This window comes from Hypomesus transpacificus, chromosome 6 (assembly GCF_021917145.1).
Source record: "Hypomesus transpacificus isolate Combined female chromosome 6, fHypTra1, whole genome shotgun sequence".
Taxonomy (NCBI): domain Eukaryota; kingdom Metazoa; phylum Chordata; class Actinopteri; order Osmeriformes; family Osmeridae; genus Hypomesus; species Hypomesus transpacificus.
The window spans coordinates 13,339,688-13,360,713 of NC_061065.1; the positions used below are offsets into that span (position 1 = coordinate 13,339,688).

The window sequence follows — 21,026 nt, forward strand, 5'->3', positions numbered from 1 at the left end:
CATACATTTGTAAACATCTTCCAGAAACAATATAGAATCGATGAACACGAAAAATGCCCAGTAGATCAACAATAAGACTTTAGTCTGCAGTATGGTATCAATGCATTACTGTCTGTTTATCCCTGGTTTACCACAGAGAAGCTTACAGCTTGAGTGAACTAGTAACAAAATCATCAAATGTAACGACACATGGAAGGAGAGATATTGATTCGAACACAGAGGGTGTCATCTGCAACTGTTTGTCTTAGTGGGTGAGATTCCAGGAACACGATTCATCATCCTAAAACACTGTGTGTTTGACTTGGTTCCAACCAGTTGGAACATGCTTAGCCCTGAACCTCTGATTCTCACAACTCACAGATTTGATCCATTTGATTTGAGTCGTAATTCTGAAGAACATGTTCGGTGTACAAAGATCGATAGAAACCCTGATGACAGATGGTTTTGTGTGACATTTCCTGAGGAGCGCACCATCACATTGTAGAAAATAGTAATTATCTACACTGCACTCCACAAATTGAGTGCTGTGTCACAGCAGCTTGTGCTACACCCCTCCTCCTCATATAAAGGTTGCCTATTCAGCATAGATCAATGCCATCATTTCATTTATTTGCCCTCCATCCATTCTAAATTTCAGCGACTCAGCTCAGGTTAAATAGCACCCTGGGCAGGCGTGAAGCACTGTCAAGATTGGAGTGCGGCTACCCACCAATGCTGCTCACGCCTGAATAGCAAGGATTTCGTTTGTGGCAACAACAAAAAAGGTGTTCTTTTCTGCTTTGCTTGGAGTACCTTCTCTCTTCGTTGTTAGCTTGCCAGGACCAAAGAACAGGACAGCACCGTGCAGAACAAAGCAGTTACCTTGCGATGTATGTTACACTGTAAATAGATTGAAGCGATGGGACTGCTCAGTTTCAACAAGCTCCAGACTAGGCTGGCTGCGACATCTGGACTGAGCATAGAAGGCAGAAGGCACTGACAAAGCTGAGGTAGCTTACTGCATCACTGATGGGCTTTGAGAGGAATAAATTACAGCTAAACACCTTAAACCCAGGTTGTAACCCACTATCCACCCACAATGTCAGGAGACCATGGCTAGGTCGTGTCAGCCGAGTGCAGAATCTAATGTTTTGCTGGGTTTGTGTAGTTAGCGCATTGGAAACCAAATCTTGTTTTGAATTATGTATGTGCAAGTAAAACCGAGTGGGAACCCACCAGAACGGAAGTCGCTCCTTCCATGACATGCTATTCTATGAAGTATATACAGAAAATAGTCTTCTCAACATAAAATATAATGTAAAGGTTCACTAGTATAATGTAGATGTGAGATTTATTTCAGAATTCTCAATATTGATCATATTTCTCAAAGTATAATTAGAAACAAAACACCTCATTGTGGTAAAACAACATCATATATTAATTGATATGCAGCTATTTATACTGTACATACATTCAACACTCACTTGTTCCTGTGAAAGAACAATAACATTGTCAAGATAGGTTGAGTGAAAGTTTAACCCATGTTAAAAAGGCCTCTTTGGTCTTTTGTATATTTGTATACCCCTGTTTAGAGATCGAATGAATGAATGCATCTGCATTATATACATTTATGTGGATGTACATTATCCACAATGCACAATGTACATTTATCATTTACAAAACACACAATTTGTTCAAAGGCATTTGTTCAGAAAAATGATTTGACAGCATGTTATTCCCCAACTCACCATAAATTAGTACATGTATTTTCCTTCATGTTACGCTCAAACATGCTTACACCCTGAATTACGTTTCATGGAGAACTAATGGTTTCATGGAGTGGTGATAGTCTTTGTATATCCAAGTAAAAAAGAGAGCTCTTAGGAGAGTCACAGTGGAGGTATGTCTGTCTGAGAGCTTGCCGATACTTCAGCAAAAGGCTTTTTTTGGGTGGCAGAGATACCTCTTTTCAAGCCTTCAAGCTTTCAATAAGGAAAAACTTTAACCTGAGTATGCACACATAGCACTTGCTAGAATAGAAAGGTCTAACCAACCCCCACACACCCACAAACAAACAGAACATATCAAACAGAACATGTAACGTTCATAACATTCACACACACGTCAACGAACATGTATTCAGTCAGTGATTCGCCTGTAAAGACCACTCATGGATATAGGCTCCCACAAGTCAAACAAGGGAAACATCACCAGTAAGTCAGAACTACATCCCCAAGAACACAATTACAGTACACCAGTCTGCAAAACCACCAGAGAACATTCCCTTCGGATGTCTTCTTCTCCTCGCAATCAGGAAGATTTAATCGGTTTGATCATGTGACATGACGGGTCTCTCCTAGCAGAAAGAGAACAGACTCGTATCAGTGCGAGGAGGTTTTGGTTGCTATGGCTGACACGCAGTGCTGCTGGAAGTTCGCCGGCACTTCCGAGTTACACCCCAGTCCCTGATGGGCGCCCCTCCTGACGCCCTCGCCTTCGGCGAAGCGGGAGCCGGCCTCTTTTTCCAGGAGCGCGCAGGGTTTCCCGCAGGGGTTGTTTGTCTCCGACGCCTGCGCCTTCAGCACGCTGGTCAGGTGACTGAGCAGGTCGTGGAAGAACTCGGGGACGCCCTCGTAACCTGAGGAGGGGAACACACAGGTGCTTTCGAATGAGTATGTTGACAGAACGAGGTCGTGTGCGACTATCCGCCCAGGAGAACAGAGTTGGGCGATTTCTCACAACAGCATGTACAGCCTAATTACTGTATGTGTGAAACCAACAGCAGGTTGGAACCATTCAGGAAACAGAACAGCTCAGAGAAGCTCAAAACTTTCTTTGTTCTTGACTGTTAAACATCTCCAAAGTCAGGAGTCCACAACAACACACATCCATTCCCTTCGTCACCTAGAAACCCATAACACTGCCGTTTAGATGTCTATACCAGATAGGGTTCATGATTACAATAATGTATTATTATAGGGGATTTATACTCATACGTAATTTCCTGTCAGCAGACTGCTATCTCTCTCTGGGCTAACGACAAGCACACAGATTATGCTGAGTAGAGAAAGGACAGAGGCTTAAGAAAGCCATGTCGGTGATTGGAAGGATAGCAGACTACTTGTGATCTTATCGTGACATAAACAAGTGACGCCTGTGAACACCCACCGGTGGGAAACAAACCGTCTCCATGGTAATGGGAGACGTTTAGTGTTTAGTAATCATGTGAAGTGTATGTGTGTGTGTGTGTGTGTCTACCTCAGCAAGGTCAAGATAGTATAAAATCCACATCATAAAGCCAAGCTCACGGGCACTTCGACACAACAACAATGTTGCTATAGTAGCACTTTGAGTGCAAGAAAGGCACATTACAAATACAAAAAATTATGATTATTATTACTGTGAGTAAACCTCCCCGCTACCATATGAATGTACTTATTTTAAACAAATTTAAAGTAAATATCCTACAAATATATCAAATTTGACAGAGTATATATAACTTGTTTCTCTCTCAGAATAGAGCAAATGAAAGTATGTATTACTCAGACACAGTCATGCCGTCCTTCCGTGGTGTTTGGACGTAAAACAGAGAACATTCTAGCAGCGTGACATCATCCTGAGCTCGTCCATCAGGCTCAACACAGCCACCTCGTGGAGCTTTCCAGAATAACCCAAACAGTCTGTACAGCTGACCTCTCACACAGCAGTGTTACCATATAAAAACACAATTTGTGGTGAGTTCTGGTTTGTGAGAAAGCCTCAAAAGAAATTCAATTCAAATGGCCACCACAGACCTAACTCTACAAATTCACCAATAACCTGTTTTGTTATGTAAGTGGTTTGAAGTACAGTACACCAACATAGCTCCAGTGCTGTGACAGGTGTACTGTTAAAAAACCTTGTTTGTGCATCAGTTAAGTATCAACTACTTCAAATAGCAGTACTGACCTGGAAAAGCATTGATGTCAATGACACTGTGCTGGCCTGTCTGGTTGCTAATGATGATGTCGATACCAAACAGCGACACACCTAGGGTCTGTCGCAGACACCTGGAGATCTCCCTGATGACATCATCTTTGGGTTGTCTGGACACACCCTCGGCGTTGTCCCTCTGAGAAAAAACAAACTTGCGGTCAGTTCCAGAACATTCCATTCTCTCCAACTGTTGTTATCATCTCCGGAGCCCCCGAAAAACCATGGCAACGTCAACACAGATTTGTGACCACATCAATCAAATGAGCATATTAAAAACAAAGCATAAAGGGGACATTTCGGTCCCACATCGGTATGACTCCATCAAATAAATTAAACGACAATATGTATTTACAAGACGTTTTGTAGATACTTACAGAGGTAAGGTCAGAGGCACATTCTGGCTTTGAAACGTTGTGACTGTTGAAAAAGATCGCCGTTCTCTCTGAAAGACAGAATTCCCAAACAAGACGCTTTAGAGGGAAACACATCTGTACTGAAATAGTACTAAAGATGCATTCAAATTGACTTTTTTCACATTCAAGTGCAAGAATCACTTCATTTATGCCGGCCTTGCAAAGCCCTTTATGGTGACATAACAAGCCAAAGACGTTACAAGTCATTTGATCATAAACTCTAATCAAATCACAAAAAGTCTGTGCCTAATGTGTACATTTCCTCAGTCATCACTTCCTAAGACAATTCAGCTATGTCCCAACAGGGGGCGGAAGAGAGCAGTGTCTCCGTCGCCTCGCTGTGTCTGCTGCCGTGACGACACTCCTCGAAGGCGCGCCTGCGAGTTGAACCGGGGAGACGGATCCCGTCCACAAACACGTGGCCCGAGACGAAACACAAACACGGAACAAGGGAGGGCCTCAGGGGGGGGGGGGGGGGGTGTTGGGTGAAACGCCCAAACGGAGCGCCTCGGAAGTCCCTATGGATGCCAATCCGGCTGCTGCCGACCGCTCAAAGCAAATATGTGTTTATAAACAGTTGCGTAGCAGTTTTCTTTATTAGGGAATGAACGATGCAGCTGTGGCTCACAGCTTAGTCCGAGCGATGTGACTTTGGGTTTCATTTACAGACAACACACACACCTCCTTTACACCTACACACACTCTGTATCTACGGGCTAACTGGATCTCTCTGTTTCTAAAAGTCCATTCGGGTTTTAGCTCACTTAGATTAATATTATGCTCAATAGATTATGCTAGCTTTGTCATTAGTAGAAGTATTTTGTGGGGTGACTTGAATGCAATGCTAACTTAGGCACGTGTTTGGCACACATGACCACATACATGGAGATCTTTAATGCTTTGTAGTGAGTCATAGAGTTGGGCAGACTAGCACTCCCTATCTCACCTGCTGGTCCGGAGGGAAAGTTCCGGATAGAGGGCCTCTCCACCACAGTGTATGCCTCTCCCACCACAAAGACCTTGTACAGCACGGCATTGTGGTTAATGAAGTTCTGGATCACACAAGGAGGCTTGATGTCCTTCAGGTCCTCCTCGCTGAAGATGATGGCCATCTAAGGAAAGTGAAACAGTCTTTTGGGATCAATAAATAAAAAGCAGAACCAGGAAACCAAAATTGTAGTTTATGCTAGGCGCCGCAGAATCACTCAGCTAGCCATGTTGAAAATAGCCAGACTCGAAACTTGTATTGATCTGTGTAAACTTCAACTACCACTTAATTCTAAAACCTGCGCCAGATTTGACTGTTCATCGTTCAACTCCATTTATGTCATTAATGCTTTTGATCACTACAATGCCAAGTTCCCCCGTGATTCCACATGTGCAGGAAACGAACCACCACTGAAACACCATTCAGTCCTGTCCTTACAGCTCTGTTTGACATAAGAGAAAGGTGACACAAAACGTGGGGGCATTGACAACATGTGTGACAAAGAGGTGTGCTCTTATCTGTGCTGAAAACTCAATATTGAAAGCTTTCACAATCAATGGCCTTTATGGCCTGCTGTAATGTCCCATCCAACCAGACAGCAAACTGAACTGCTTTATCTCCTAAAGTACACAGTCATAAAACCCAGGTACGAACGACTCGCCAGTAAACGGACTCTCCAATGACACATCCTCCCATCCCTTGTTCCGTGACACACTCACACACACATCGGTCTCGACAACCATCCAATTCTTTCCAGAGAAAAAGGGAGTTAATGAGTAAAGGCCCTTGCTGTTTTCATTGAAGTTGGCAAAATAGATGAAGGTGGGACAAAATATCATCCAGAGACATAATGTCTGATAGGGTAGTGAGCTATTGGTGAGGTGATCCAATCCTAAATCAATCACAAGGGTCAAAGGTCACCTAGTTTTCCTCAGAGGCGTTGTCTTTTTATTGTCCGATGGGGCAGAATGAAAGACACAGGCTTCATCTTGATAAACGGACAAAGTCGTCGCATAAAAAAGGACTGGGGGAAAAAAGATTGTTTCTTACCTCATGGGAATTTGTGCCGTGCGCCACCCGCGGCTTGCAAACTGTAGTTGAGAGAAATATATCAACATGTTAAAAGGTTTACTATATTAGGATGCTCTGCTAAAACTGGGAAGTAATGACAGTTTTTACCCAAATAGTTCCTAGTCCCTCTCCTTAGACTGCAATTCCTCTTAATTACGGCAGTTGAAATAAAAACGTTTTCAATCAACCTTAAGCACTTCAAAAGTCACTTCTTTGAAAGTGTATATAATATCCTTAATCAATCATCCACACGGTGAGGAAAAAACAAGTCGTCTATAATATTGTTTCATCGTGACATCAACGTCTGGTGAATCTTTAGTAAAATAACTCCACTGTAATTACAAGTACTCCAATGCAACAGCAAACCCCCCCCAGAGAGTGGGGAGCTGGGTGCTAACTTACTGAAGGGGAAGGTGATGTCGTGTTTCTGCAGGAGCTGCAGGGTGTCAGCCCCACACTCGCTGGTGAGGACCATGAAGGGAGGAGAGCGGAGCCTGTCATCTGGGGGGGGGGGGGGGGAATCAGATTTTCACGGGTCAGTGACCGTCTTAAGGTTTTCCGATCGAACTTTGCATGTGGCGCAAAGCGCGTGGCTCATTCTACCGCGCAGCTGAATGACAAGAGGGAGAAAGTTAGAGGAACATAACCTAAGAATGAGAAAGCTGGAATGAGAGAGACAAAGAGAGAGAGAGAGAGAGAGTAAGAGAGAGACAGAGAGAGGTGACAAAGACAGTTAGAGAAACACAGAGAGTAAGATGACCACGTTGCTGGGGGGGGGGGGGGGGGACCGTGTGACCCGGAGCACTAATCCTGCTTCAAGAAATACGACCATGTGGTGCCGTAGGTCAGAGTCACAATGTGTAAACAACATTCGACTTGGATGTGAAACTTCACGCTGAAAGGCTTCTTCCACCCGTCGGAGATGATGTAACAACACTTTGATCTTTCACTGACGCTCTTCGAAAATATGGAGCCAGCCGAGCCGTGACCCTATGGCTGGCTCCAGAGGCTGTTGGAGATACAAAGGGGAGTGTTTCTGTGTGTCTGTGTCTCTGTGTGTGTGTGTGTGTGTGTGTAGAAGCACAACACGAACAACAATTTGCTTGTTTAAATCCCACTTTAAACGCTGACTGCCTTACCTCCCCTGTCTCCCTCCCTCTCCCCCATGCAGAAGCATATCTTCCCTTTATGGTCTCAAAGCTGTTCTGATGGTTATTTTGAGTCAATGTCTAGGATGCAGCAGCTATTGACACTGCAATGCACAATTCCTCTCGAGCAAAATCATCTCTAAATCTGTGGCTTGTCTATGATCTCTCTCTCTCTCTCTTCATCCTCTTTCTCAACATTTACCAGTCCTCCGCCATTCTCAGTTTCTCTCTTTTTTATTTCGCGTATTTTTCTCGATTCAATGGGCTCGACTCCCATCGCCATGTTTGCTCACCGTGACCCTCTAGCTGGAACACACAGCTCGCTTGACAACAATACAGGCACTGTGACGTCACTGAGCAAGGTGGTGGCCTTAGCCTCCTGATCCTTGAGGACACAGACGAGCCCGTTTTGAAACATGCATACCTACCCAAACAGACAGAAACGTTCTGAACACAGTCCATCATTCGATCTCTGGAATCGTTCTTTTTTGGGTCTCTTGTCGCTCCCATCTAACTATCGCTCCCTGGTTATCCATCCGTCATCCTACACAACGTCGGCTGTGTTTCATATCTACCAATTGAGGGTCGTTTCATATAAGAAACAAAAGGTTTTGCCCCGTCAAGAGATGACTTGGCATTTAAAGCATGACTCCGGATCTGACCTTTTGTAAATAATCTCTAAACTGAGCAAAGAGAGGGGGAAGAATGGATGAGCATATAAACATTTGTAAGCACATCCCCAAGAGCCAGAACTACTCTAATAGGGCTAAACAGAATCCTAGCTAAATAACCACCAAGGGTATGAAGACTCCGGGAAGTTATTAAAAGTCCAGAGAGAAATATCTTTAGGCCTACGGTAGTTAGGGTGTGGGGGAGGTCTGGAACAGGACTGCAGAGGTGCACAAAAGCTTTTCTCTTGGCCTAATGTTGTGACACTTAATAAGTTAGAGGTAGATTCTGCAATGTCTATGCTATGTTCCTTTTAGAGTTTGATTTAGGCGTGTGTAAGTCCATTCAAGTAGCCAGTTACATAAGCACGAGCGGTTATCTGCTTTTTCCCATGGTCCTTCTCTCTGTTTCAGCTAATTGCCATGGAAGTGGTTGCTGGGGTGACAGAAGCCCATGGAAAACACACTTTCTCTCTTGAAGCAAAGTTGTTTCTTTCGGTACAAAGTCCGGAGCCAAGAAACATTTCACCTCAGAGAACCCCAGGTCTTCGGCACTGCACTATGGGATGCTTGCAAAGAGGGCAAGTGGGCAACTTTTGACTTGAGGTGATATATTTAGCCATGCTGTCAATTCTAGATTAATCAGTGAGTTTAATCACAATTAACCTGTAAATTACAATTCATCTGTAAATTATTTACATGGACTTCCACATGGACTTCCACATGGACTTCCACATGAAAAAACCTTTGGGTTGTGCGAACACCTCCATTTCCCACATTCTATGGCAGCAGGTGCCATAGTTCCTAGCTATCAAGCCCTAGCTCCATCTCGCTGGCTAACACCCTCTGACAAAGGATGAGCCAGTCGGCAGTTTCCATACACGCTATGGCTAAACCCACTCTAAGCCATGCATTTCCCCAGCGGAAAGCCCCGAAATGGAGCCTGCGTTTTGACATCCAGGCTGGAACAAAAGAGGAACAGAAAGCCAGCTCATGAAGCCACTGGTGGCAACACATGGATTCCCGTATTTTTTGAATTGCCTGGAGTTTCTTCCACGGGGATCAGAGTGTGTGTCAAGAGAGACTCATACACCTACTGAATGAGGATGCTGAGGGGGTGTGTGTTGTGGTCAGTTGGTGTATGTGTGTAGACCGTAATTCCCAGTGTGATGGTCGATGTTCTGCCATAATCTCGATACAGTCTTGAACGGGGTTCAGCTCTTCACCCAAATAATGTGTGTGTGTGTTTGTGTGTCTATGTGTTCCAGGACAGCCCCATCTCCATACCTCCCATGCTGTCCTCAAGCCTGTGGATCAGCTGGTACGACTTGCAGCGATCCAGCAGGGTCCTGATGGCTGGCAGGGGGTCCAGAACCACTGTCTCAGGATGAGCATCAATGTAGTCCTGGGATATGAAAAAACAAAACAACCACAGTCCAACATGTTTTTTGTCAGTACAAGGTACTGGAAAAAAAGCTGTTATTAAATGAAGCTTTTATCCCACTTTTGAAGATAAACTTCAATGGATGTGTAACATAAATATTCAAGTTAATCATCCCTTTTTCTTTTATACTGTATTTACAATTTGAGGACGATTTTATCTTTTTGTCCTCTATCAATAAAACCATAAAAGGAGGGGAAAAGACTGAGAGGAATTTAGTTTTTTTCTTGACAATACACATTGAGCAATGCTTTTAGGAGTTATGGGTCACAAAACTATTTCATGTGGAGAGCATACTGTTTACAAGATGTCTGGGAATACAAAGCAATGAAAGGAATGCCAGTGAAAACGAGTTGCTAACTTTACCATTGACAGTCTTTTAAGCCTAACTAGGCACTGGGCAGGTGGATACGATCTACCAAAGACTTAATCAACTTTTCCTAGGGGCCATTAATTGCTTGACATAGTTTTAAAAGAATATGGGCAAAATCATGTTTTACCAAAGTTAAAAACAAATTCTGCAACAAGGCAATTATCATTTATCAGTTTATGGTCTACATTCGATTAATTGATAACTTTGTGTACAGAATCTATGTTGCGAATATTGTGGAAATATGCTAATCTCAGGCTACTTTGTTGCCCTGCAACTTACTGAACAGTAAGCTATCAGTGTTCAAAAGCATGCTGGGACAAGAACTGTGTCAAAAGAACATCTAACTATCCCTTTAAGTTCAGTAGTTACCAAAATCCAACAAAATGTCTCCTCCACATGAACAGGCTTACCTGGACACTCTGCATGAGCAGCAGGGCCTGTGTATCGTTCTGGTCGGCTTCCAGGATGAGGTCTGTCAGCTTGTGGATGATGACGTCAAAAGGACCCTGCTCCTCCAGGGGCTGACTAAGATCCAGCTGAGGATGAGATTGACATTTCAGAGGAGTTAGGTCATAGGAGACCAAAATACTCTTGTATTACCAACAGATCAGTGTCGCAAGCCCTCACACAAACACTGACAAAACGATTGCTTTGAATATCGAGGGTCTGAAAGCTGAGGCTGTTTTGGCAATCTTTTACCGTGCACTTAAGCACCGACAAATAATATAGCAACGACTATAGCAACACATCCTTTTTAATCACACTGCAGTACCTATAGGTTTATAAAAAATACAATAGATAAATAATTAGAAAGGCAAAACACTTTGAAGGATTGATTTTCCATGGACGCCAATGGTGAAACCGAGTGTTTGAACCGCAAAAGTGAGTGTGTGTGTGTGTGTGTGGGGGGGGGGGGCTTTCACGGTGAAGCCACCACAATCCTTCAGAGGCTGATGCCAGTGGGACGTTCGTCACCAAAGGGTGAACGCCGTCACCAAATATAGGAGCAGACTGCAGACCCACCAAGTTGTGGGATGAAGGAAGGGAATATGGGGGACCCTTAGGGGAATTCCGACAAGGATTTCAAAGAGTCTAGAGGGTCTGGAACTTCTTAGCCGATGGTGTCTCTGGTTAAAACATGCTAGAAAAGCTTGTCAGCTTAGCTGCAGTATGATACTGGTACCACTTGTACATATCCAGAACATTAATCAAGGAACTTTTCAATATACTTTGTACAGCGTATATTATACATTGTTATGAAACAATGAATGGGGTTATTAAGAGGATGAATGGTGAGAGCCAATGACAAAGTGCTTTGGATTCTATTATAAAACCTTTCAGAGCCCTTTTAACTCATTAACTTACAGTGAGTCTATGAAAAGATTTACATTCACATTCAAACTGTCACTGTCCACTTGCTTAAAACAAACAGAAGGCCAATAACAAACATGGTGGCTTCTGAGGAACTGGGATGTAAAACGACAAACAACCCATTTGAAAATGTTTATCTTGTGGGTTCTGTTCCCTGTTGGTTTATGTTGAACATCCTTTAATGGTGGTTCAATGATTGCACGCCAGAGTGCTCCCCCTCTTTCTTTTCCTAAGAAAGTATTGTTATTTTAAACACAGTTGTCCTTGTTGTGCTAGCTAGTTTACCTTGACTGGCCTGTACTGATGTTGCTAGTTCACTAGTAAGTGGCGAGAGAGAGAGAGAGCGAGAGACAAATATAGGGTGACAAAGAGAGAGAGACAAAGAGAGAGAGACAAAGAGAGAGTGACAAAGAGAGTGACAGAGAGGTCATACACCAAAGGGTGTGGATGTAATTGTGAAGTAATAATTGACTCGAGTTAAGCTATTTAAAAGTGTATGTCACACCTCCCTGACAACAAACAAGGTTTGAACAAGCTTGAAATTACTTGGGGATCAATTTCTTTTGTCATGTTACACCCTCCTAAAAATAAAAGGTTGTATCCAAGTATGATGCATTACAAGCAAAATGGTAGGACACTGCTAATGTTTGACAGTTAATGCAAGAACAATAAGAAAGAGTACATAGACACAAAGAGTATCTGTACGAATACAACTAACATTTCTTGAAGGTAAGGGCATATTTTGTCTTTTCAAGAAATGCTTCTTTAAATAGCTGGAAACCAGTTTAAATAACTTGATGTATTTTTGTGAAAAGATGACCACTATACTACCAGCTTGGAGAAACACAGAAAATGTAACAAGATATATTCCTAATGACAGCTGAACAGACTAAATTCATAGAAACTAGGGATAGGCATTATCTTGAGTCCGTGTACTGATAGTGTGAGTAATTATTGTCTCTAATAGAACAGCATTTTACAACTAGTTGATCATTAACAAAAGATTTATTCTGTTTTGTGTGGGCGACCTATGGCTGGGTGTGGTTAGCCTTGGTATGACTTGTGACATAACAGTCCACTCAAAGTTTACTTCCTCTGCTTTTCACTCAACCCCCGTAAATGCCAATTGTCCGCCTATGTTATCTTACAATATGTGCTCAAGTCTGTGTACATCATTGTATTGCTCAGTAAAGTATGTGCTACATGCAGTCAACAAACGATAGGAAAGAGCCAGTCTTGTTTTGGTGACAGGGTTTATCAGTGTGCTGTTTCTATCCGAGAGCAGATAGTGTCAGTGGAGGCTAGACGTTTTGACATGCTCCGGCACGTTATCAGATGGAACTGCATGCTGTTTCGACACATGCAACCATGTTTGCAGTTCTGCCCCCCCGACGCCTCAGTGAATGTCTGGGTGGATCTCAGAGTCAAAAATCATGAGCACATGTCAACTTCCATGACATGAGAAGGAAGGATGAGAAGGGGAGGAGAGAGGGACCACAGTCCAAAGATAACACAGTACATTAGAAACACGGAAGGGCAACCAGAAAGAACTTCTGGCCTCCAGGACGCACCCACTTCAAAGAATTCAAGTGATTCAAGGAATACATACTTGAGGCCTACGGTGTATGCTCATCTACTCATACACCTACATTGTTTGTCCTCAACGCACATACTGTACTGTAACGTTCAGTACCAGCACATTGGTCAGTTATGCAACTCGTTCTGCAACTTGTGTGTCTTTTTTATAAAATCATGCAAGCCCATTTGTTCGTCTGTGGGCCTGCATTTGTTTGTTTGCTTGTGTTTGTGTGCTTTTCCTTTGTGAGTTTACAGGCTTTGTGAGGCTGTATTCCGTTCCAAACACATAGAGAACGTGCATCCCTCTACAAGCTTTCTCTTCTTCACGTGCTTCTTCTTAAAACAAGGCTGTGCTGACTTTGGGCCCGTTCCCAGGACGGATCCCTTGTGACTCCAAATGGACAGAAAATCATCAAAAACAAACGCACCTCTCTACAAATAACCAACTCAGAAATGAACATCTGCATTTGGCTGCTTGTTGGGAAACTCTTTTAGGTAACGCTTGGCTTGCTGCTATAGAACACACTGTTATCATTTCTACGGAAGGATTCATAGGCAAAGCTGGTGGTACATCGGCACTACTGGAGCATTCTTTCAGCTAGCTTTGGCATCTTCATTATGTAAAGACGTTTGCGGTGAATATTTGCCTGCAGTGAAAAGAGTGTCTTCAGGTATAGTTTGTCTTCTTACTCATAGAATAGCATTGTAATAGCAGAGCACCTGTAAGGTATTAGAAGAGGACCTAACTGAGACTGAGAGAGAGGGCAGGTGAGGGTGGAAACGATAATGAGCAACAGTGTGACGTTTTTCAAAACATCCTCTATTTGTAAGGAATGATTTGGTTTCTTGAAAGCCTCACATCATTAAAGTTGACATCTTGTAATCACTTGGTTCCATGGGATTATGATTTATAAGATAGTTGGATAAAGAGAGATACTATCAATTTTCCTTTTATACTTGTCTTTACAGAAGGTTTTTATGCTCAATCTGTGCATAAGCAGGTGCTCATGTTGTTTGTAGTATGGTACACACTTTTCTACCACCAAAATAGTAACATTCAGTGAAATGCATCATGCAGACTGCACAAAACCGCACAGCATACTTGCCATATTGAGATGGATCACTGCCATTTACTGAGCAATGCCTGGTGTGACAAGTTGGCCACCACAAAAATGCTTCCAGACACATTACATCATTCCAAACTTGTAGTTCTCTTTACAATGTTAATCGTTTACTCACAGAACACATGGAAACACCCACACAGTTATTTGCCCTCTACTGATCTGGCATAAGGGTCTTGATAACTTCACCTCTGCGCACGGATACAACCACCCCTATCCCCAGTGTTGGTGCACCATCATGGACACCATTTTGACATTGGAGATTTTAAACTAGCTTCCCAGCTCAATGCCAACATATTGTTGGATGCATATTTTTTTCCCCTTGTAGTTTGCCTAGAAGATGGGAACGTCTATTTTTAATGGCATACGGTTCATCCCCAGGGTCCTTGCAATTGGAAAGGTCACCAACTCTTTCCACACTGGCCTTCATCTTGAACCTCTTTGCACATGTTTACGTCATTTGGCCGACCGCCCTGCATTGGGACCCGGGGCATATAAAACTAGCTATGCCAAAATCACGGGCCTGATTGGATATCTCAGGGCTGTACCTTTTCTATATGTACGGTATAGCTGACAATGAACCAGGCTAGGTACAGGTCAAGGATAGAGGGCGTGGCTAGTTTAATGACTGAGGCTTGGGAATGGCCTATGTTCGTGTACTGTAGATATACAGTTACAGTTATTTTATGCCTTAAAACAATAAACTTTTATCTGTTCTTACATACCACAAGGTACTGAGCTCTAAAGCTTAAAACATGCATGAGCCGTACACTGATCTGGTTGAGCGGGAGAACTGTGCAATGATTTGCAAATGTCAACATGTTAAGAGGTGGAATGGTGGAGTATTAAGGTGATATAGAGAAACTTACCTGGATCATTTCAATGCCTTGTAACCTGTGGGGAGAGGATCAACAATTAACTTTGATGGTTAATTTACACCTGCTTTACGAAAAACAATGTGCAACTCACAACTGTTGACAAATTAGAGAAACTACTGGCCTAACTAAAATTCACCTTGAACAGCTAGTTTTTCATCACAAAGTACTTGTATTTCAGTACTTTTGTATTTCAAGAACAGACATTTGCTAATAATGTACGTTTGCATCAATGTCTTCAACTGTGCATAACAATTCAATTGCATCCATTCAAAAGTATTGAATTGTTGTTGAAAGTATGTTGATCTGTGTGCTAACCTTGGTAAGAGGAAACCCTATAATTGGTATTGTCAGACTCATAAATGAGCTGGCTGACTCGTACAGTGCAAGAAAACCCTACTCACACCTTCCCGCTTCACCCCCCCCCTCCCCCTCCCACACACACACACACACAGATGATGCGTGTTGAGTAAACACAGTTGAGTAAGAGACAACCCTTTTATAGATACAGATGGGGAGTGCTTAAGTTAATGGTTTCACAATCTTTCTTAGATAACTCAATTTTGTTGCACATAATGCATAACAATACCTCACTTCTGCAAAAATTGAATGGAATGTTGACACAATTGTCATTTTCGAGCACTTGGAGTTTCTATATTCATTTGAATTGTATTTAACAAATGGACATGACAGAAAATGTTTGCACTGATAACTGCCAACTTCCAGTTTCAATTTATCCTGAAGGCCAATCCTAAATCCTAAAGGCTGCTCTCTACTGGATTGTGACCACACTGAGGATGTTTATAATCAAACCGTTTTGGTTTAAATCTAGTCTCTGACTCCAGCTTTGTTTACATAATGTGAGTTGTGACATTGCTCATGCTGACTGTCCAAACCATAGCCGTAACAACTCATTAGATGTATGCAACCCAACAAACCATGCAAACATTTACAGGTACAGTAATGCACTAGTCCACAACTGGTTTTGAAAGGGTCTTAGAGGGTTTTAGAGGGAAATTGTAGTTAGTTTGAACTGCTTGCAAATAATAAATAAATCCAAAAGATCACCAAAAAAAAAAAGAAATACTGTCAGATTCCTTCACAGAAAACCCTCCGGGCTTTATTTTGGAAACCCAAAAGGAAAGGGATATAGTCAGTTATCTTGTAATGTGACAAACACTCCTGGCAAAACAAACAGAAATGGGTATTTTGTGCAATTTCCATGAAAGTCAGTGGGGCTGTGTTTGTCAAACGGGTGGAATAATTGAATGATTTGGGGAAGGGTGCATCATTCCCCTGCCAATCAAGACTTCTCTAAATAAACAAGCCTGTACATGTTTGAGGCCTACTGCTGGTTTGTCGTAGCTCATGTACAAGCTGAAAATAATGTAAATACGACTTGTCCTTGCTTGCGCCAACAATCCGGTCTAAATCATTTCAAGCATTTGTTCTCAACATAATTCCTTCATATCAAAGGTTAAGCTTTATATTAAATATAAATACACAACTTCAAACACAGCCTGACTGATTTATTGTGAGTGGATCAGATTCCATTAGTTTTACGTCAGTCCTAATACAAATCATTTAGCAAGCTAGCGCCATTGCTGTAAATCTTACCCATGTCTTAGAAAGCCAAAAAGGCAGTGCTCCCTCTAGTTACACCATGACAATGGGAGTTGGTCATCTTTAACATCACTGACTTGCTAAACCAGATCTGCAATGGCTGAACAGAGATAGAGCATGCAACCCTACTAACCTGTTACTTCAATTATGTTCAAAACCTGTTCTGGAGTGCAACCTATTTCCTACAGTCTGAGCCAATGGCTCTTGTCTACCATGCACCCCTGTGATCTCCCAGCAGGTTATGTAACTCTCGGTAGTCCTGCAGCTTCCACAAACAGACACTCTTCAAGTGCTTTCAGGAAGTCACCAAAAAATTGCTTTTTGGACAGCAAGATGAAGGCTTGTTTTCTTTTATGACTGCCTAATGTCTCTTTTTCCTTATTAATTGCCAACATTGTGAAATGTCCCATCCTATTTCCAACAGGTATAAGTGGTAACAGTAAGAAAACTACAATGTGTCTATATGTGACTTCACTTCTTACATCCAAAGCACAGAAGACACATGTAACCCTGAATTGTTTAGCTAAGCTAACTAGTCAAAAGAAAAATGCTGTCACGTGATTTTGTTTGAGTCTTGATTTGATGCCAGATCACAAGAAAAGAAAATAAGCTTATTGATCCATGTTGTATATTATATTGATGTGCATTTTATTCCAATGCTATTTCAATGATATCATCATATATTACAGTATTACTATGATTGTTGTTGGTATTATGATTACATTATGCTGGTATAATATATTCTCATCATAATATCATATCATTTGGCATGTTGCTTTTTTCTCACCTCAAGACCCCTCTTAGAATAATTAAGTAAGTCTATTCTATTCTATTAATAAGGAATTATTAATCAGGGGGCAACAACAAGGACTCCACTGAAATTCCTAAGAATTAAAGTGCCCAGTCTGACCCTGTGTTGTTCTGCGCATCTGACAATAAAAGACTTGAACTTGAACCATGAGTCATTGCTATCATGGACTGAAGAAGTCTATCTGAAAGTCTCTCAGAATCTATGGATCTAGTTTGTGTGTTAAGTTAAGGTCAAAATTGTGGAAACTGTTGCAGGGGTTCCTCTCATGTAGTATACATCAGAGTTCTTTTAGGAAGATTTCTTAAGACCTCTTAGCTGTATAATGTTAACACATGATATACAGTAGTCTGATGCAGAAGTCACACTTTTTACTAGAATTATAATGTTTGGCTGTATTTGTTTTATTATTGATCCAGAACTCCATAAAGTAAAAAACAAACAAACTGATTTTAGGTATGATTTCCTGCATTGTTTATCCCCTAAGCCTTATTTTGTTGCTACATTTATTTATTTTCCAAGTAACTAACAAACATTTTTTGTTTTTTGAGTTGATATACTTTGCAGTGAACCCGTTTCTTGCTGAATAGCAAGCCTATGATTGCTTGCAAAGTCTTTACTCCTATGATGTGAAGAGACAAGTTTCAGAACAGGATCACAAGATGAAGTGCTTACCACAACCTTCACCTTTAACTTGTGTATTGCTTCACAACAGACGGAACAGTGTAACAGGCAACTGCTGACACAAATTTTACCACAGAATATCTCAGTACAGTATCACTGGAAGTGATGCATTAGGCTTTGGTAGATGTGTCACTGCCTAGAATCAGAAGAATGTTGTGTTTACATTGTAATTTGGTTGCCTACCAGATAGCCAGTAGTGCCTTTGTATTAAACTGTGCTTTATGAATTTATGGTTGCACCTTGATGCCATTACTTGTGTAAGGTCTCTCAGCTCACATCAATTTATTGATTGCCTCTGAGGGGGTTATGATTGATAACAGGTATGCACAATGTATCATGACAGTCATACTGTTTGCTGTCTCTAGCCTGTAAGGACTCACACCCAGTGTACCCAAACTGTCTTTGGAGACAAGCCTTTTTTTTTTTCTTTGTGGCCTTTGACCAGCAATTATCTATAGCATCAGGTGTATAGCAATCCTTTTTTTGTTGCAAGACCCACTGTAATGTTTTAAGAACTTTGACAAATAACACCATAAAGTGATTCAGTCATACACTTTGGAGATGATTGTTTTTTTATGAACAGTGAAGAGTTGTCTGATCAATATGTTTGACATTCAGATGCAACTTTATTTCCGACTGCTGTGGCATGTGTTCCTGGCAATTTTATGTATTACAATCAGGTGAATAAGTTAGAACCGTTTAAAAAGTTAAATGTAAAGAATGTAAATTGCCATTGACAGATGTACCTGTGACATTAAATCAATTTGTAACTTAAAATCAAACGAGGTACATGTTGCCTTAGGCTCTGTGTTTCAGATGTTGCCTACAAAGCTGTATAAACTTGTATAGGATATGAGTTAGACACATTAAATAGACTATTTTATGAAGTGAAACCATTTCATGAGGACTATTCAACAATGTCAGAACTAAAGTTGAACAGGCTATTGTTTTAAACACTTGACTGAACCGACAACCCTGAACTGCGTGACCAACCCCGTGCCACTATTATTTATGCACGTACATGTTTTGGTGAATTAGCAAACGTTCACTTGAATTTACCTGCACATTTCGACGAATATCACAAAGTTGAGTCTCTTAAGCTTTTTCTCATTGAGCCAATAGCCCACTCTTCTTCCTTTAAGGAAAGTCTGCATCTCTGAGAAAGTTTCGTTACGATGTTAAGTGAATCTGGCGTAAAAGTCTTCAAAACAAATCTGAAAAATCAAAAATAACTTTGTTAAAGACAATGTTAAAGCAAACTAGGAATAGTAGCTATATCGCTGATGAAGACAGAACATTGCCTACTCTGGCAAAATATGTATTGTCGGCTCTACTGTCGCAAGAACATCCCATCTTCAGGTATATCCTGTTGCACATCAACGGGGATGTTTATTAGGTGTACGCAGAACCCCCCTCTCGCCCACAACAGTCCCTGATATATTAATTGTGGGCTTACCCATGGTTGTGTCCTTCACAGTCATTGTAAATTAATCCCACTTGGTTAGCTCCTGTGTTATGTAAAAGGTGCACCGAGTCTGTTAAACCCGAAAGTTGCCTACTGAATGAATGGTTTTAAATGCACTGATTGGCACGCCCTCTGACGCACCGCGTGCTAGCAGCAAGAATGTTACAGTGACTGACAATATGTCCCATTTGGAAGCTTTCATTAGTGCTTTGTATACACACTTCATCACCCCAAGGTGTGTGCATGCCCTTGAAAAATGTCGACAGAAAGAGAGACAGAGAGAATAAGAGAATGAGCGAGAGAGAGAGATCTCTGCAATCTCTCGAATGGTCAAACGGGTAAATGCAGTGCAGGTAGAAGTTAGTTAGGAAGAAAAACTAACCTAGTTAATTTACAGTAATTTGGATTTGTTTTACCCTTACAGTTCAGCATTTGAACAATACTTTTTGCAGTAAAACTTTTTGTTTTTTACCTTTTATTTTGGAAACGTGTTAATGTCTTAGGACTTCTACTGGTGGTATCTTTTTCCTTTAAAACCTTGTCATAATGCCAAAACAAGTACCAAACTAATTTGATTCAATATCTTGTGATGTGACAAACAGTCCTGGCAAAACAAACAGATTTCTTTTTTTTTTTTTGCAATTTCCGTGAAAGTCAGTGGGGCTGTGTACATCAAACGGGTGGAATAATGGAATGATTTGGGGAAGGTACATCATTCCCCTGCCAATCAAAAGAACTAATTTGAAATAACGAATTCAATTGACATATTAGTACAAAAAGTGGTCTTCATCGTGTATAATTCTGCTATAATTCTGCTCTCTTACCAACCGTCTCTGGAGGAGGGGATCCCTCTCTGAATTGCTCCTCCCAAGGTTTCTTCCATTTTTTCTCCCGGTGGGAGTTTTTCTGGGAGTTTTTCCTTGTCTTCCTTGAGGGTTTAGGTTGGTTGAGGGGCAGTTCTATGGGCGCATGTGAAGCCCTCTGTGACATGCTTGCGTGTAAAAAGGGCTATACAAATAAATTTGATTTGTTGTTTGACAGTTACTCTTCGGGCAGGGGGAAGCCATCCCACACCTGTCCAGGCAGTAACACGTGGGGACTCTCACATTTCCCTTTTATATTCAAAACATGTACTTTTTTTGCCCATGCAAGAGCAGACACCCCTCCACAGCCTTCCTTATGGAAAAACATATACAGGATCTACAACAGCAAGACACAGACAGCCTTAACCCCTACTAGACCCATCCTCCATTTTATATATTGCCTCATGAACCTTCCTCAAAATAGGGAAAAAGGGAACATATTTCCCTCTCTTACCGATTGCACCATCATCTGCATATGAAGTTTTAGTCACAATTGTAGATAAAATAGGGTTCAAGGATCTGCTGCCAGATGTAAATATGACTTGATGATGATTTCGCATTTTTTGGGCCAAAACGCATTTC

The 21,026-nt window shown here is 41.6% G+C and overlaps 1 protein-coding gene across 2 annotated transcripts; it reads right to left on the reverse strand.

The window, feature by feature from the left end:
* Positions 1-1,313: 1,313 nt before the first annotated feature.
* itpk1a (inositol-tetrakisphosphate 1-kinase a) lies at positions 1,314-19,719 on the reverse strand. Of its 2 annotated transcripts, XM_047021860.1 has the most exons (11): positions 19,573-19,719; positions 19,176-19,330; positions 14,996-15,020; positions 10,467-10,592; positions 9,530-9,647; positions 6,829-6,927; positions 6,406-6,446; positions 5,314-5,479; positions 4,329-4,396; positions 3,928-4,090; positions 1,314-2,617 (listed from the first exon to the last, which is right to left on the reverse strand). In XM_047021860.1, the coding sequence occupies exons 2-11, from the start codon at positions 19,268-19,270 to the stop codon at positions 2,361-2,363; spliced, it is 1,158 nt and encodes a 385-aa protein (XP_046877816.1). In that variant the 5' UTR covers positions 19,271-19,330; positions 19,573-19,719; the 3' UTR covers positions 1,314-2,360. The 2 variants fall into 2 exon arrangements, with proteins under 2 accessions (XP_046877816.1, XP_046877817.1); XM_047021861.1 differs by lacking the exons at positions 19,176-19,330; positions 19,573-19,719 and adding an exon at positions 16,619-19,153.
* Between the last annotated feature and the right edge of the window lie 1,307 nt (positions 19,720-21,026).

Coding starts and splice junctions, on each gene's coding strand:
- itpk1a (XM_047021860.1), bottom strand. CDS start 19,270: ATGCAGACTTTCCTTAAAGGAAGAAGAGTGGGCTATTGGCTCAATGAG. Junction 15,021..19,175: donor ATATTCGTCGAAATGTGCAG/GTAAATTCAAGT, acceptor CTCTCCCCACAG/GTTACAAGGCATTGAAATGA. Junction 4,397..5,313: donor CTTTCCCTCCGGACCAGCAG/GTGAGATAGGGA, acceptor TCTGTCTTTCAG/AGAGAACGGCGATCTTTTTC.